At 36.0% G+C, this 15,817-nt stretch overlaps 1 protein-coding gene across 7 annotated transcripts in view; it reads left to right on the forward strand.

Moving 5' to 3' along the window:
* The window catches only part of LOC139982340 (epidermal growth factor receptor kinase substrate 8-like), an 81,530-nt gene that overhangs the window by 58,418 nt on the left and 7,295 nt on the right, over positions 1-15,817 (forward strand). For 4 of the 7 annotated variants that reach the window (XM_071995064.1, XM_071995061.1, XM_071995059.1 and 1 more), the window contains exons 13-20: positions 30-112; positions 1,118-1,271; positions 2,619-2,858; positions 4,009-4,150; positions 4,975-5,019; positions 9,969-10,085; positions 11,259-11,430; positions 12,355-12,487. In XM_071995064.1, the coding sequence (XP_071851165.1) occupies positions 30-112; positions 1,118-1,271; positions 2,619-2,858; positions 4,009-4,150; positions 4,975-5,019; positions 9,969-10,085; positions 11,259-11,430; positions 12,355-12,487 (1,086 nt within the window). Of the gene's footprint in view, positions 1-29; positions 113-1,117; positions 1,272-2,618; positions 2,859-4,008; positions 4,151-4,974; positions 5,020-7,423; positions 7,445-9,968; positions 10,086-11,258; positions 11,431-12,354; positions 12,488-15,817 lie in introns of all 7 variants that reach the window. The other 3 variants (XM_071995062.1, XM_071995065.1, XM_071995063.1) reach the window with 3 other exon arrangements.

Consider the following 15,817-nt stretch of genomic DNA (forward strand, 5'->3'; position numbering starts at 1 on the left):
TGATTTATTCATTTTTTTTTTTTCATTAGAATGACAGCACAGACTTGGCCTACCATTCTCAAGAAGGGAGACTTTCGTCAGGCAACTCGGACCGTGGTCCCAGCTCCCCAAGGTAAGGGTAACATTTCCAACCGTATAAGTTCAGAGAATTATGACAGAACGGATTAAATGTATCGCATAATCCCCTAAACATGCTAAGGTCTCTGATTGGCTGATGAAAGTTGCAATCACGGCTATCTAAACGGTATCAGTAACATATGCAGCCGTCATTTCGAAAGTAACATTTTGTTTATTTGTGAGCGAAAAAATTGATACCTGGTATGTTTTCAAAATAACTGTATTACTATGTTGGTATCTCAGTCCACAGAAGCATGTGAAAGTGCTTGATTGGGTAAAACAAATACATGTTTTTTTACTTGAAAATACCCAAAATCAGACCTAAGCGTTTGTGTTTACGTTCAGGTATGCTTAAATGAAAGAGTTCTTACTGTTAAGGACAAGTATTCAGTGCATGTAATTTACCTTTGTTGTCTTGTCAGTGCCTGTAATCATACACATGACTAACATGATTACATATGATTACATGCACTCACATGTTGTATATTGATACGATTGCAGTCATTAACATGATTGTGATTACGCTTGCTGAAAATATTGTGTAGTGATGATACAGGCACTTTATACATGATTAACAGCAATCACACGAATGTATACATATGGTGGCGGGCATTAATATGATTACATCTAGCTTGATATGCTACACTGTAATCATAACATAACAATTAATAACAATTAATATTTATATAGCGCTATTCCATCTAGATCATAGCGCTTGTGACACAGACACAACTTAGCATGGAAATATCGTATATGTATCGTATATGTATATATGTGAGTGCATGTGATCATATGTAATCATGTTAATGCCTGTAATCATGTACATGTCACCACCTATTAGTGAGTGTAATCATATTTGTAATCATGTGTTAATGCCTGTCACCATACGTATGTTATCCCGTAATTGCCTTTTAATAATCATGTATCAACACCAGCCCACATTCTAAACAATCACAATTAGCATCATACAAATATTTCCTTCTTTCTCCTTCCCTCACAGACACAGTAACGAACAACCACCGCCCGTGAGTCCCAAACCTGTGTCTCCCATGGCAACGCCGTCCCATTATGCCTCCGGTCAAGTCAGAGCAACGTACGACTTTGTAGCCAGGAATTCAAAGGAACTGACCATCATGGCTGGAGAAATTCTGGATGTAAGTCTGCGTAAAATTTTATCTCGTCGTCAAGCAAATTTGCTGGATGGCATAAAACTGGGCACAGATAAGCTAAAAGTTTGTAGACTCTTCAATTTTGTTAACTGACCTCTACCAATCGAGTTACAACCAGGCTTTTAGCAGTTGCGTCTTCACCAACCCTCTGAAAATTACAACCGTCCATCAACTCTTTAAGAATGCTTTAAGAATGCTGTAAGAATGCTTTAAGAATGCTTTGAATAAGCACTTTAAGCATTGTAATCGGGTCTGTGTGTTTATGTCTTAAGTTTTTTTCCTCGCTCTATAGGGTCCTTGATGGGGACTTAAGTGTCCCTCCTGATCCATTTTTACTACTAAACTAAACTAAACTATACTAAACTGAACTCTCTTCTTGCAATCCTTTCATTTCTGATTCTAATGCTGTTTCTCGTACTCATCATTTGGAACACCCTGTATATATCTCTCCACTACTCTCTCCCTATACTCTTGCCCATTGTTTTTCGTTCCTCTGCCAGGGCCTACTTTTCTCTTCCCAATCCACGATACAAAACATACGGGAACCAATTTTTTGCCTACTCTGTTCCTTTATCTGTAGAACCAGCTACCAGACCGTATTAAACAATTTTGGACCTAAAATTTCTAGGTTTAAGTGTTTCCTAAAGAATCATTTGTTGACTTGGTTCATTTGATTGCTATTAACTTGTTTTGTCAAGCACATAGAGCAGCTACTTCTGGTTTCTGATTTGGCTCTATATAAATCCACTATCTTATTAATTATTATTATGATGACTGTTACAACAACATATATATATATAGATACATGTGGAATTGATGCCCATATACACTGTTATTGTAACACACTGTATATATACATGTGGAATTGATGCCTATATATATATACTGTTATGATAACACACTAATACTAACATGTGGAATTAAGACCTATTTGTACTGTTTTTATAACACACTAATATGTGTAAAAGTAAGTTGGCCTGACGTTTCGATCCTAGCAGGATCTTCTTCAAAGGCTAATAAGTATGCAGAATTGGTCCCTATATATTACTGTAATGATAACACACTAATATGTATGCAAAATAGATGCCTATACTGTGATTATAATACACTAACATGTCTGCAGAATTGATGCCTATATATACTGTAATGATAACACACTTATTCTTATGCAGAATTGATCCCGATATATACTGTTCTTATAACAAACTAATTTGTATGCCGAATAGATGCCTATACTGTGGTTATAGCACACTAATATGTATGCAGAGTTGATGCCTATATATACTGTTATTATAACACATCCACTGTGTTATTATTAATCATCTTTTCCAGGTTTTCGATAACAAGAGGAGATGGTGGGAAGTGAGGAATTCTTCTGGACAGACTGGTTTTGTTCCCTCCACCATCCTAGAGGCCATCCATCCTTCCTCGGGAAGCTCTGGCCAAAATCTGAATTTCAACCATTCAAACTCGTCGTTCGAGCCCGCACCCCTGCCATCACCACCCCTCAGTGACCCTAGCAACCACTCCAGAGAATTGATAAGCAAAGCAGAGGTCCATGCACCTCCTCCAGTAAGTATAAAACCCCCCACCCACACCCTTCTCATCGACCCTGTTCCCCCACCCCTACCCATATATTCTTCACATACTTTAAATTTTTCCATTTGGAGCAATAAGTTAAATTTGCTATATCAGAGTGGGAACATTGATCAATTTGGTTACAAGTCCTGTGTTCCACCAAATGAGCTCTCCAGGCCTTAGTTGTTCACAATCCCTATATAATATATTTAATATAGAGGGCGCCAAATCCTGTTCTATCCAAAAAGTTCTTGCATTCAGTTCTCTGTTGTTCATTTAGTTAATAAATTAAAAAAATTAAATTTATTTTAAAATTAATATTAAGTTAATTTGAAGTAACTTTGCCAAATTATGTTGATACCTTAGTACTTGACTGTTGAAGGAAACACATGGTACCCTGAAAACATAATGTATTAACTAGTGTCTACCGAAATCACTACAGGAATGAATATTAAGTCTGATATAGACTCCAAGGGTTAATCAATGAAGTAATGACACATCATGTTAATGTTGTTGCACACATGAAATCATTTATTTGGGTGAAATAGTTTAAGAAAGTCCAAGAACTTGGAAGTAACCATGTTGTTGTTACGAAAGAGATCTCTTAATAGATAGAGTGTTGTTCACATACATGACATGGTTAGAATGTTGTTCACAAACATTACATTATGGTTAAATAGAATGTTGATCACATTAATGACATTATGGTTAGATGGAATGTTTTTCACATTCATGACATTATATGGGTTTGACACAATGGTGTTCACATTCATGACAATTATGGTGTGATGAGAATTATTCAAAATTTTACAAGCCATTTCAAAGGGCAGGTTTTAACATATTAAGGCCAAAACTCCTCCAGAAACCTGTCTCTTGCGCCGATTTTGTAAGAATTACGTTTATGGAGTTAATTTGTCATGATTAGTATGTAAGCATTGCAGTTGGAAGAAAGAAAAAACTGAAGAGGTTGACGTTGAGCATTGCATATGGTTACTTGATACAAAATAATACACAATACTTGTTTCATTGTTTGAGTTAGTAAATTGCCTCATTAGTCAAATAACGTGGCCTTTTCATCACGTTTATCATGAAGTATAACCGTTTCGTGGTCTAAGTAAATACCTTCTATTTTGCTTTCCCACAGGAGTTTGCTCCACCTCCTCCACAGGCACCGCCAGCCCCTCCTCCCCCACCCCCTCCCCCACCCCCACCACCACCACCACCTACAGCCGTTCCCGCTGCGACCAAGCTGAGCATTCCGAAGAAGACCCATCAGTCGCCTCAAAGTAAGTATTGATTTTTGGCATTTCTATATAGCGCCCTTTGGTTGTATAGCAGCCAGTTTAGGTACTTCATCTCCGTGTGATTAAAGTTAGTCGTTTTCTCGATTCCAAGCTATGTAAATAAATGGCCCAAAAAAAGGGGGCAAAAATGAGAACAGAGGTATGAGTTACATAGATCAGTTTGAATACCTTCTCTTTTTGTTATCCCTTTAAGCTGACTTTATTCTTTGCAATTCTTGCCAGAAGAGGTTTCAAGGGTTGTGGTAGTTGATGGCGAGGGGGGGGGGGGAGTGGTTGGGGGGGCCATGTTTGGGAACAGTAAGGGGCAAAAATGAGGACAGAGGTACTGTGCAAACCTCTTGCAATGACACACTTACCAATGTTTATTTCCATTCAAATTAAGTGTGTGACGACTTAGGTTTTAAGGCTTGGAATATGAGGTTAAAGGTTTTAAAAAAAAGTCTAAAAATCCCCAAACTTATAATCACAGAGGAAAGTAAGGAGAAACATACAATATAATAATTTCTAATTAGGCTTTTGAGCCGATCAGTTGAATCGAGGTGGTTTCGTTTCACGAGTTAAATAGATCTGTTTGAATATCTAGTCTTTGTTATCCCTTTAAGTTGACTTTATTCTTTGCAATTCTTGCCAGAATAGGAATCAAGGTTTGTGGTAGTAGTTGATGGTGAGGGGGGGGGGAGTGGTGGGGTGGGGTCATGTGTGGGAACAGAAAGTTCATTTGTACTACGGCATTGTACCTCGGGTACTGTCCTTGAGCCGAAGCGACCATATTTGAGGATATTTTCTGTCCGACTTTACTGCCATAGCTAGAGAACAAGAAGATATCGCCCAAGCTAGCGATGACAACCAAGGTAGAAACCATTTTAGTCATTTCAGATTGGTTTGGTTTGTTGAGTATTAATTAACCATACTTCCGTTGTTTTTAGCATCTCTCTTTGATCACTCGTTAATCGACCATCCCGTCTCTTCACCGCTCGATCAATCCGACTCTACTAACCTTGTTTTATAATCTCTGGTTTTTCTGTAAAAAAAAAAATATTTTTGAACTTGATCGATTGCTTGTCTTGGCTGTCCGATGTATTGATTCAAAGTATTTCTCACAAAGAAGGAAAAAACAGTCTTGGATAATCTTATCTGATTTTGAGATATTCTATTTTTTTACTTGGAATAACCTTTGTAGAACTTGTCCGATATAGCAGAATTTATGTATATAAAAGGTGATATTACAAGTGTTAGGTAGCACAGAAAACAATTTGGTTTCCAGCCTATAGTTTGCACAAATTCTGCAAGGCACTAGCATTTAATTAATTTTTTTAGGTTCAAGTCATATAAAGCAAACATATAAAGTATATGAACCTGTGGTCCTATAAACCGAATCAGGTTCTAACCTAACTGTTTCATCGACACTTCCTTTCTCAGAGCAACCTTTGTAACTAGTCCGATGCAGCTGAATTTATGTATATATGTAAAATGTGATAATACCAGTGTTGGAGGAGTACAGAAACAAATCCTTTTGCAAATTCCATAGTTCGAACGAATTCTGCAAGATGCTAGTTTTTTTAAAGCATCTTTAATTCTGATTTGCCTACATTTTGACAGTGAAACTAGGTGGTATTGGGTTGCATTCACATTTTTTTTCTATGGTAATCAATTTTTTTCTGTATTTTCCTTTGTTTTTAGCATGATTTACATATTGTTTAACAAATATTACCCACTAACATCTCAAAATCCTCCAAATCAAAATAAATTAACATAGTCATGTTTCCATACCTCGTTAGATATATATTTCTGAATCTAATCATTATTTGTCAATTATGAGTCATATCTTATTTCTCTACTTTTTCTAGTACTTACACATATATTACTTAATAACATCACATTAATTCATCACATATATATATTTTATGGAATATTTCCAATTTTCTACCAGGATATAGATATGCACAGGAGGTCATGCTCCTTGCCCAATCTGTTTAATCATGTAAATCAAAATAAAATAAAACTGTTAGCAAACTGCTTATCCACTAGAGAGCCTGTGTAGGAGAATAATGTGTAAAAGTAAGTTGGCGTGGTATTTAGATCCTAGCAGGATCTTCTTCATAGGCTTAAAATGCCTTGATTTTTAGCCTGGATTGAAGAAGATCCTGCTAGGGTCAAATCGTCAGGCCAACCTACTAATAATGTAAATGTCAGATATCCAGTAAATTTTTTCGTAGCTAGCTTGTATGAAGTGTGTTTCCACATTAACTTGTTGCTAGGAGATATGCCTGTGTGCTGCAAAAATTTGACTAATTTCTGTTTTTATATATTTTTTTTATATTTTTTTTTATGTTCACTTATTTGTTCACAAAGTAAGATGATTTAGTCAATAAAGGACCATCAAAAGTTTGGAAATAGTGATTAAACCTTTAATGTTTCAAATATTTTCCTTCGACCTTAAGTCAGTTATTTCGGCAATCTCACCAAAGGTACGATGGTATCAATATTGCTTGTCAAGAAGACCTAGTAAACCAGATTTGTTACGACCATTTATCAGTTTTAACAGATAAACTAACGCAATTTGTGGAAGTTTGGCAAGAGGTCTCACATTTCTCCAAATGATTCCCACATTTTGAGGATTGCTACAATCAGAAATTGTTATGTCTTTGTGAAATATAAGATACTCACAGCAAGGCACTTGACGAGAATTGTTTGAATATCGGTGAACGTTTATCCAGGTTACTTCTTCTAGCATTTTTCCGGTCAATACCGATGAACCGTCTTAGAGATATGACAGCTCAGAAGCCACTGAGATATATATCTCAACTTTTTGTTAAAACTTATTAACTTAATAATTTATCATTATTTATACTTATATCTCCTTCTATATTACTTTTCATAAACGATAAGAGTTAAGCGGTATCTAATAAGGTGGGGGGGGGAAGTGGGAGTGGTAGTGGCCGATAGATATTACCAGCTCTGAACATGTGATCCACTGGGGGTCTGATGAGTCACTACCAGGTCGAGGTGGCGATGGTAAAGATCATTTTCTCTTGGTCGCCAAAGATGCGCCAAATGGGTCTGTGGTTTCAAGGCCCCATCGCATTCGCTACTATTGAGTCGGTAGATTACTTTATGCCCAAATCTGCCCCTGACCGCATCCCTCGGATTTTAAGTTTTAACCGGTAGCAAAATTTAGTTTTTCTTTACCTTTTGCAAGATTCTTCTAAACAGAGTTGTATCTCTTTGTTTTCTTGATCTCTTTGTTTTTTCCAGCAAAACTACAAATCCCTCGAGGTAAAACATAATTTCAATAAAAGGATAATAAATAAGAACCGGTTGTTTACTGGTGTGACATGCTGGTTATCATGGGGGCGCTATTTATTTATCCAGCTTCTGTTTAATGGATCTCATTGGTGTCTCTTCCAACCTTTAAAGCTGCAAGCTCAAAATAAAAAGTATTTATACAAGTATAATTGAAATGTTTGGCCAGTGGCAGAAATAGACTGTTTTATTACAGAAGTAGCTTCACACTATACAAGAGACTGCTATTAAAATGCTCCATCTTGATGACGTAGTTTGCTACGAAATATGAGAATTTTGCTTAATATTTAAAAAAAATATTATTTATAGTGAATTACAACTGGGTTTGCTCAAAATTTACTTTGGTAATGTAAAAAGTCCTTATGCAGAAAAGGGACCGAGAAAATAATTAATGTGAAGAAAAGTTCCAACATTTCATGAAACTTTGACTTTGGATCAGTTGTAATCCAAACATATAATTTTATTTTTATGGCGAAGACCTAGATAAGATTTGAAAATGAAAGAAATAATAAGAATTACTGAAAATCTGTTTTGATTGCATCGAAATAATTGAAGTCTCCTGCTTTTTCTTGAAGTTAGCTGGGAACTTAAAAGGAAAATATTTTGTATCAAAAAAATTTGGAAACGAAAATATCCTATTGAAGGCATTGAAGACTTGCCCCAAACCGCGTACCGTGCTCTGAAAAAGTTCACTTTCTGTTGCTTGCAAGTGAAGTTTTTTTCTTGTCGCTACAAAATGCAGACAGTAATGAAACGTGATACCTTTTTATCCCTCGCTGGACCTGAGATGTCCATCGCTGCTATGTACACTGTGTTGTGGGTATTGACCGCAGCTGTATGTACTGACTGTACACTAGTGTCTAATTACCGAAGGAAGCAAGCTGTGTGCCTATTTTCTGGGGTCGGTGGTGGTGTCTAACACTTCTGTTACACCTTATTCGAAACTAGGTCAGATTACCGGCATTAGATGTTTCTTTTTTCACACCCTTTAAGGGTATCCCATTCTCTGCCACTGGCCATTCCCTAAAATGCTATTTATTTATGAATATATATATGATATATATTAAAATACATATTCATGAAATCTGCTGCAGGTGTAGGTTCATGCTGATGCAATTATGTCCTGAATTTCTGGCCTGCCTATTTTTTAAACTTTAAACTAAATTAGTTTAATATATGACATGAACATATTTAATATGTCTACATGTATAAAATACTGTTTACTAACACATATTCGCTTAGTTACCTGTATGCTATCCACATAACCATGTATGTGTGTGAAGCTGTACACACATATACACTTATGTACCTGAATGTTATACACATAAACCATGTATGTGTGTGTGTGTATAGTACACTTTCATATGCTTATACTCCTGTATCTGTGTGTAATACACAATATGTAAATGTATTTATGTATGTAATATTCCACGCGTGTACATGTATTTCATACACATAGATTTATGTACATGTATGGAATGTATATATACAAGTTTAGGTACATATATGTAATATGCATATTAACTTATGTATATGTATGTAATACACATATACACTGATGTAGGCCTACATGTATGTAATACACATACATTTATGTACATATATGGAATGTATATATACACTGATGTACACATATATGTAATATGCATATCCATTTATGTACCTGTATGTTACACACATAACCATGTAGGCCTATGTATATTTATGTAATACACATATACACCTATCTACATGTATGTAACACTACACGATACATTATACACGCATGTATGAAATACATATCTATATACATTTATGTACCTCCTGTATGTAATTTGCATATACATTTACGCACATGTATTTAATGCTGTACGGATGTACATGTATTTAGTATATAATGCTATATAGTGCACATATATACTGAATGCATTGCATACAGATATGTAATCCTATGGGGTTTTGCTGGGGGAGGGGTAAAAAATTGAAATATTATTAGCAAAGGGAAAAAGTTACAAATGAGCAAAAACCATAAATGATTTAATATGAATCATATTGGATGGTAAATTTAATAACCTGTAAAACAAAACTACATAAAGGGAACATAATAAATGATGCCATACCATGCTAGACCATATTCTCTCTCCATGAACTTGGCACACTATCGCAATATGCTGTAATATGGAACTTTGCTGTATAAACAGTGTCATGTGTATTGCTCGGTAGTACGATTGGCTAAGCATAACAAAACCCCAAATTTTTCTCTTATTTTGAAAAATATCTTTTCTGAGTCAATAAAATATATTATATAAATATATCATTTTGTTTTTTTTTCTTATGTTATTCTTTCATAATAATCTAAAATCATTTTTGGGTAAAATATGGCATGTTGCACACTGGTATACTAACATGCACTCTTCCTAGCCAGCCATATGTATGCCCTTGACGTCTGCATGGACATGCCACGATTAACCGCTGCTAACTTCTCCGTACTTTTTGTACCCTATCTCTCTAATTTCAGCGGCCTTTGGCAGCACAGATTTCCACTCTGAATTGACTAACACTGTTCGCAGAAAACAGCAGCAACGCCAGCAGCAAACTGTCAATGGGATATTCGAACCACAGAATAACAACAGATGTATGATATAACCCTCCTATTAATATGTATTTGTAGGTGGGATGGTGTTGGAGGTGGGATTAGGTGGAGTAGAGCATTCATGATGGAGATAATAGCACTTCGACCTACAGATGTATGATATAACCCTCCTATTAATATGTATTTGTAGGTGGGATGGTGTCAGAGGCTGGATTAGGTGGAGAAGAGCATTCATGATGGATGTAATACCACTTCAATTAACAGACGTGTTATATAATCCTCTTATAAATATGTACTTGTAGGTGGGTGGTGTCGGAGGTGGGATTAAGTTGAGTAGAGCATTCAAGATGGAGATGATAGCACTTTGACCAACAGATGTATGATATTAATAATCCTATTTATATGTATTTGTAGGTGGGTGGTGTCAGAGGTGTGATTAGGTTGACTAGAGCATTCATGATGGAGATTATATCACTTTGACCAACAGATGTATGATATACCCCTAGTACCCTAAAATTAATATGTTATTTTAGGTGGGATGGTGTTGAGGGTGGGATTGGATGAGGTTTTACACCCATTATAGAAATAATAGAGCCAACAGATATGTGATGCCATCTTGTTGTGAATATGTTTTTGTAGGTGGGATGGTGTTGAAGGTGAGATTGGGTGGGGTATTGCATTCCATGATAGAAATAGTAGAGCTCCAACCAACAGATATGTGATGTTATCATGTTGTTAATGTATTTGTAGGTGGGATGGTGTTGAAGGTGGGATTTGGTACACAAAATTCTCATGCCCTTACCAAACTAAGTCAACAGGGAAAATTGGAATTTGACCCCTCCCTCACCCACCCCCACACACCTCTCCCACTTTTCAAATCCTGTGTTAGTTACTGGATACAAGAAACTCAAATATTGGAAGTTTTACAACTCTCAAACTAATCAAGAATATATTGCATGGTAAACATTATTACTACTAACGATTTCTCATTCTAACTGGTATTTTTTTCATTTGTTTTTTTGTCTTGTTCTAAGACATTGGTCCTGGTGTACGTCAATATGCTTTAACACTCATTTATCGTTCTTCGGTGGTCTGTAGTCACTTACCAACCTGATCGTTACTGACGCCTTTTTTTTTTCCAGTTAATTTTTAAGTTACAAACTTATCGGTTTCATAAGTTTCTCAATTTCCTTTCCGGTTTCCTACTCTTGATAGCTTCATCAAACATGGACGCCCTGAATGAGGAGCTGATGAGGAGGGTGAGCAGGACGGGACCCAAGCGAAACTATAGAGTGGTGAGACAGTCCGGTCCTAATGTACCCCTCACCTTCGACTCGTCCCCGGAAGAGGTCACCGACTGGCTCAACTCTAAGGGATTCAGCAAACTGTGAGTTGGATCTTAAATGGCACAGAGGCCGGGGGGTTGGTCGGTCGGTCATGGTTCAGATTAAACAGGGTGCCAATGGGGTGGGGGGTGGGGAGGTGGGCTGGGATGCTGTATAAAGTAGTATCCAGTAGATGTGGAATAAATTTATGAACACCAGTTATCTGCATATAAGTTGATTTTTTTTCTGAATTACGAACAGTAAGCACAAAATATGATCTATATAGTAGCATTCTTTGTGTAACTCATTTGCTTTGTGCAACAGATGAGCTTTGGAGGGCAGGGTGGGGGTTTGAGGTAGGAGGGGCTATGGAAAGAGCCAAGGAAATATGGGATATATAAAAAGTGCAAATTGGGGGGGGGGGCTGTGTTAAAACCAAAGCTCACTGTGAGAACATTAGTTTTGTTTGTAGTTTACAAAGAAAGGAATAGTTCAGGTTGAAACATTGGAATGTTAAACTGGTCATTTCAATATTCCCCGAATCCTGGCTGCTGTTTTTCCTCTCAAGTGCACTCGGTAGGGCGTCCTTCTCCAGTGTCTCTCTATTCCTATTCCGCGAAAACACATGTGCAGTGCTTTCCACAAACAATATGGCGGAGCTTCTACTTGGCGGGAAATCATAAGGAACGCCAAAAGGGACAAAAAAACAATAGTAACAATTCTGAGGACGTTCAAATTTTGTGGGGGCAGACCTTCCCACTAACTCATTAAAATAATATAAATATAATAAAAAATATGATAAAATTAATATAAATGATGCAAAAGTCAGTCAAATCGGAGCATTGAACCTTCCAAGTTGTTCTGAAATTTGGTTTGATTTTGTACGCAATGACCCTCAATTTTTTTCGGCCCCCCCAGAATCCTTCTTTTAACTAATTTTGTCTGTTCCTTCCAATCCCCCTCCCCCCTCACCTCCCCCTTTCTAGGACCATCACAAGTCTCGGTGTCCTGTCAGGGGCACAGCTGTTCAGCTTGACGAAAGATGAGCTCCAACAGGTGTGTCAGAATGACGGCGCCCGTGTCTACAGCCAACTAATGGTTCAAAAGGCAAACATACAGGTTAGCCCCTGAGCTGCTCTCTTTAAAAAATATTTCAACTTTCAATCTTGTTTTTTTATATTTCTTCTGAAATTGTCATCCAATTTTTTTCAATCTCAATTTTTATATCGTTTATTTTCCCCGACGATTGCTTTTACGTTCAAATCAGTTTACAAAAGAGAAATGTGTGGATATAATTTAAGGCTTGCTCGATTGCACCTGTTTGAATTTTTTTTTTTGTATGGAAATATTTCTTTATGCGTATTTATGAAGAATACACTCTCGCAGGATCGAGAATTATTTTAATATAAGAGGAACAATTCAGTATCAACCTTTAAGACTTTGATGTATATTTGATTCTATTCAGCGATTTTAAATGGATCAAATCCATAAAATTATTTTCATATTTTGTTTAATAATATGGTTCATAATAGTGGAGCAAAGTTGTATATAAATTATGAGTCACAGCCTCAATCATTGTCCCTGGTTCCAAACAATCTTTACTCATTTCAGTTTGTACAACATGTGGTGAGAACCTCCTCCCCCACCCCCCCTCTCCCACCCCAAAAAACGTTCATTTCTTGTTTGGACAAGAAATGTCTACAACTTTGATAAACAGTAAGATTAAGTATCTAGAAATATAATAACAGAATACTGCCACCTATCAGTGCATCCGCCCTATTTGATCAAAAAAGTACAAATTGGGATATTATTTATTAATATTAGGTGGAGATTTTGGCTGTTAGGAGATACATGTATCAACGTCTCACAAAATGTAGTCAGCCAGGAACACAAATCGTTCGAGATAATTAAGTTAACCATATTGCTCAAATTTTAAAATTGTCGTAGGTTCCAAGGGTGGGGGGGGGGGGAGTTGTACAGGAGCTGTAATGTGGGTTTTGTAAAAGGAAAAGATTGAAAATATTATTTTGTCATTGTGTGGAAACCTGAGTATAATTTTTTGTTTTTCTAATTTACAAACAGCATTAACAATATGTGTTTTCTGTTTAATTTGTTGCAACTTAATTGCCATACTACCGATCTTTTATTTTTAATTTTGAAAGGAAAAAAAAATTTGAAATATTCTTTTCAATTACTCATTAAATTATTCTGTTATGTCTGAAATGTTGATAGCTTACAAAATATATGTGATAAAGTGATAAGTCAAGCACTTGTCTGTTTATATACAGGAGGGAGAGAATAAGGGTGCTATAGGAGTGAAGAAGATTGGTTTATTGGGAGAAATTATTTTAATACCTAAACAATAAGCTCAGTAATATGTTAATCGAACTATGAGGATCAGATATATATTAGAAATTGTGAAATTCCAGAAAGTCGATGGTTGATGGAATAAAATGCCAAGATTAAAAAGTCTGCTTATTAGGTTTTCTGGAAATTTGTTCCAAAACTTTCTTAATTTACAAAAAATATCACTTTGTAGAAAAATCAGTTCTTAAATTTTTTAGAAAGGTCCATTTTCGTTTTCAAGACTTTTCTTTAATTCTTCCATGGCATTTTTTACCGTCTTGGGATTAATAGAAGGTGAGTATTAAACTAAACAGCTTGATTTCTATGGGATGTTTTTTTTAATTTTTATTTGCACCACTCTTTTGCTGTGTTGTTTTATTAGTTATCTTTGTACAACTTTACTCTTCTGAAGTTATGCCCCCATTTTTCAACGAATTTTTACAGTTATTTTGGGTTTTCTTTTTGATGTGAATGCACTAATTTGTTTTAGGCCTGATTTGATTTGAAAAATATTTGGAAAAAAAAATTTCAACGGCAGTTTCCTCAAGGAGTGAGTCAGATATATACCTTCTTGGTGTCCACCCCTCTCCCAACACCCCCTTTTAACAATTATCATCATCCAATCATCTGAGATGTCTGATATTTGAATCTCTTAACATAAAGACCAAAATTATCCTTTTTTCTTAAAAATTATCAGAAGGATATGTGAGCCTCTTCAATTTAATTGTGAAAATAGGACAGTTACTTCCACAAGGTTCATTTTGCTTCTGTCTTTAAAAATCCAATCCTTTAAAATAACCAAAATTTCTATTTGCATGAACCAAATTAAAAAGGATGAGTCTATTTTTTTTTCAAAATGAGAGCCTGAAATTTTTTTGTGAAAAATCAGTCCATTTTGTGGAAATTTTGTTGTTGTTGTTGGCATCCCTCTGCACGAAGATCTAGTGTATTGAACCAGCTGTACACAGTATTAGGAGTATATTCTCAACATTGCGCACTCACAGTATATATGTATATATATCACGACCAGACCTTTAGTAGCGGTGGGGCAAATCTCTCAGAATTTTTTTCCGGGTTCAATGGCCGCCGGACAACAAGGCGTCACGTCACGTATTGGTTGTCTGAACAGCAAATTTGGTTTCCTGAAAAAAAAAATTATTATAAAAATAAAATAATAATAATAAAATATAAAAAAATGATAAAAAATATTAAATTGACCAATATTTACACCGTGGGAGAGATGTGAAGGTTTGGTGAGTAGAACACCAGAAGTTTTTATCGTTTACCTATTGAAGGGGTCTGTGGTTACAGTTTAATCTGAATATGAGGGAACCAACTGTTCGCCGGCCAGTCCACGGCTAAGCTTGTTAGTCCGAACAGAAATTTGGTTGTCTTGGGAAACCGCACAATCTTTAAAAATTTGCCCTGATTCGTGATGCAAGTGAGATGGCCTTGTGGCTATTTTTTTGTTTAAAGCTTTTCAGCAGGGTATTGAGTTGGGTTTGCTGACCTATGTCTCCCACGTTTAATATGAGACGTTTAATAATCAACAGTAACATATCACCATTCACCCGTGCCTTATCGGGGAACTGGTAGACTCGCTGGTTATTGCCTAACTTTTTCCCTTTTTTGTATCTGCTTTATGATGGTAGTGGTACCCCTAACCTTGTCATCCATATTGAAGTAATAAAAAAGAAATATCCAGATAAATTAGGGACAAATTTGAGACGGTCGTAAAACTTTACGTCATTGTTGAGCGATCGCATAAAATTCGCATAAAGTGGATGTATTGTGTCAAACGAGAAAAAAAAATAAATATCAATAAAAATGGCCCTAAAGATGGAAATATGAACTTCAAAGAAGTTGTTGATCATTAATCATTCACAAAACAGGGCATAGACTCGTTGATGTTTTATGGACATTTTTTATGATAGCTCGTCGAAAGTTCAGCTGTAATTTGCAAATTCGTGACCGTCGATAACATTAGAGGCCAAAAAAACATCTATATTTTGTGTCATTTGGTGTCATAGATATCTAAAGGCAGGACTGTTCCTGGTAGGATAGGGGTTTGTTGAACTTTGCAATTGATTAAGGTGAAAGGTC

The sequence above is a fragment of the Apostichopus japonicus genome, chromosome 16 (genome assembly GCF_037975245.1).
Source record: "Apostichopus japonicus isolate 1M-3 chromosome 16, ASM3797524v1, whole genome shotgun sequence".
NCBI lineage: Eukaryota > Metazoa > Echinodermata > Holothuroidea > Aspidochirotida > Stichopodidae > Apostichopus > Apostichopus japonicus.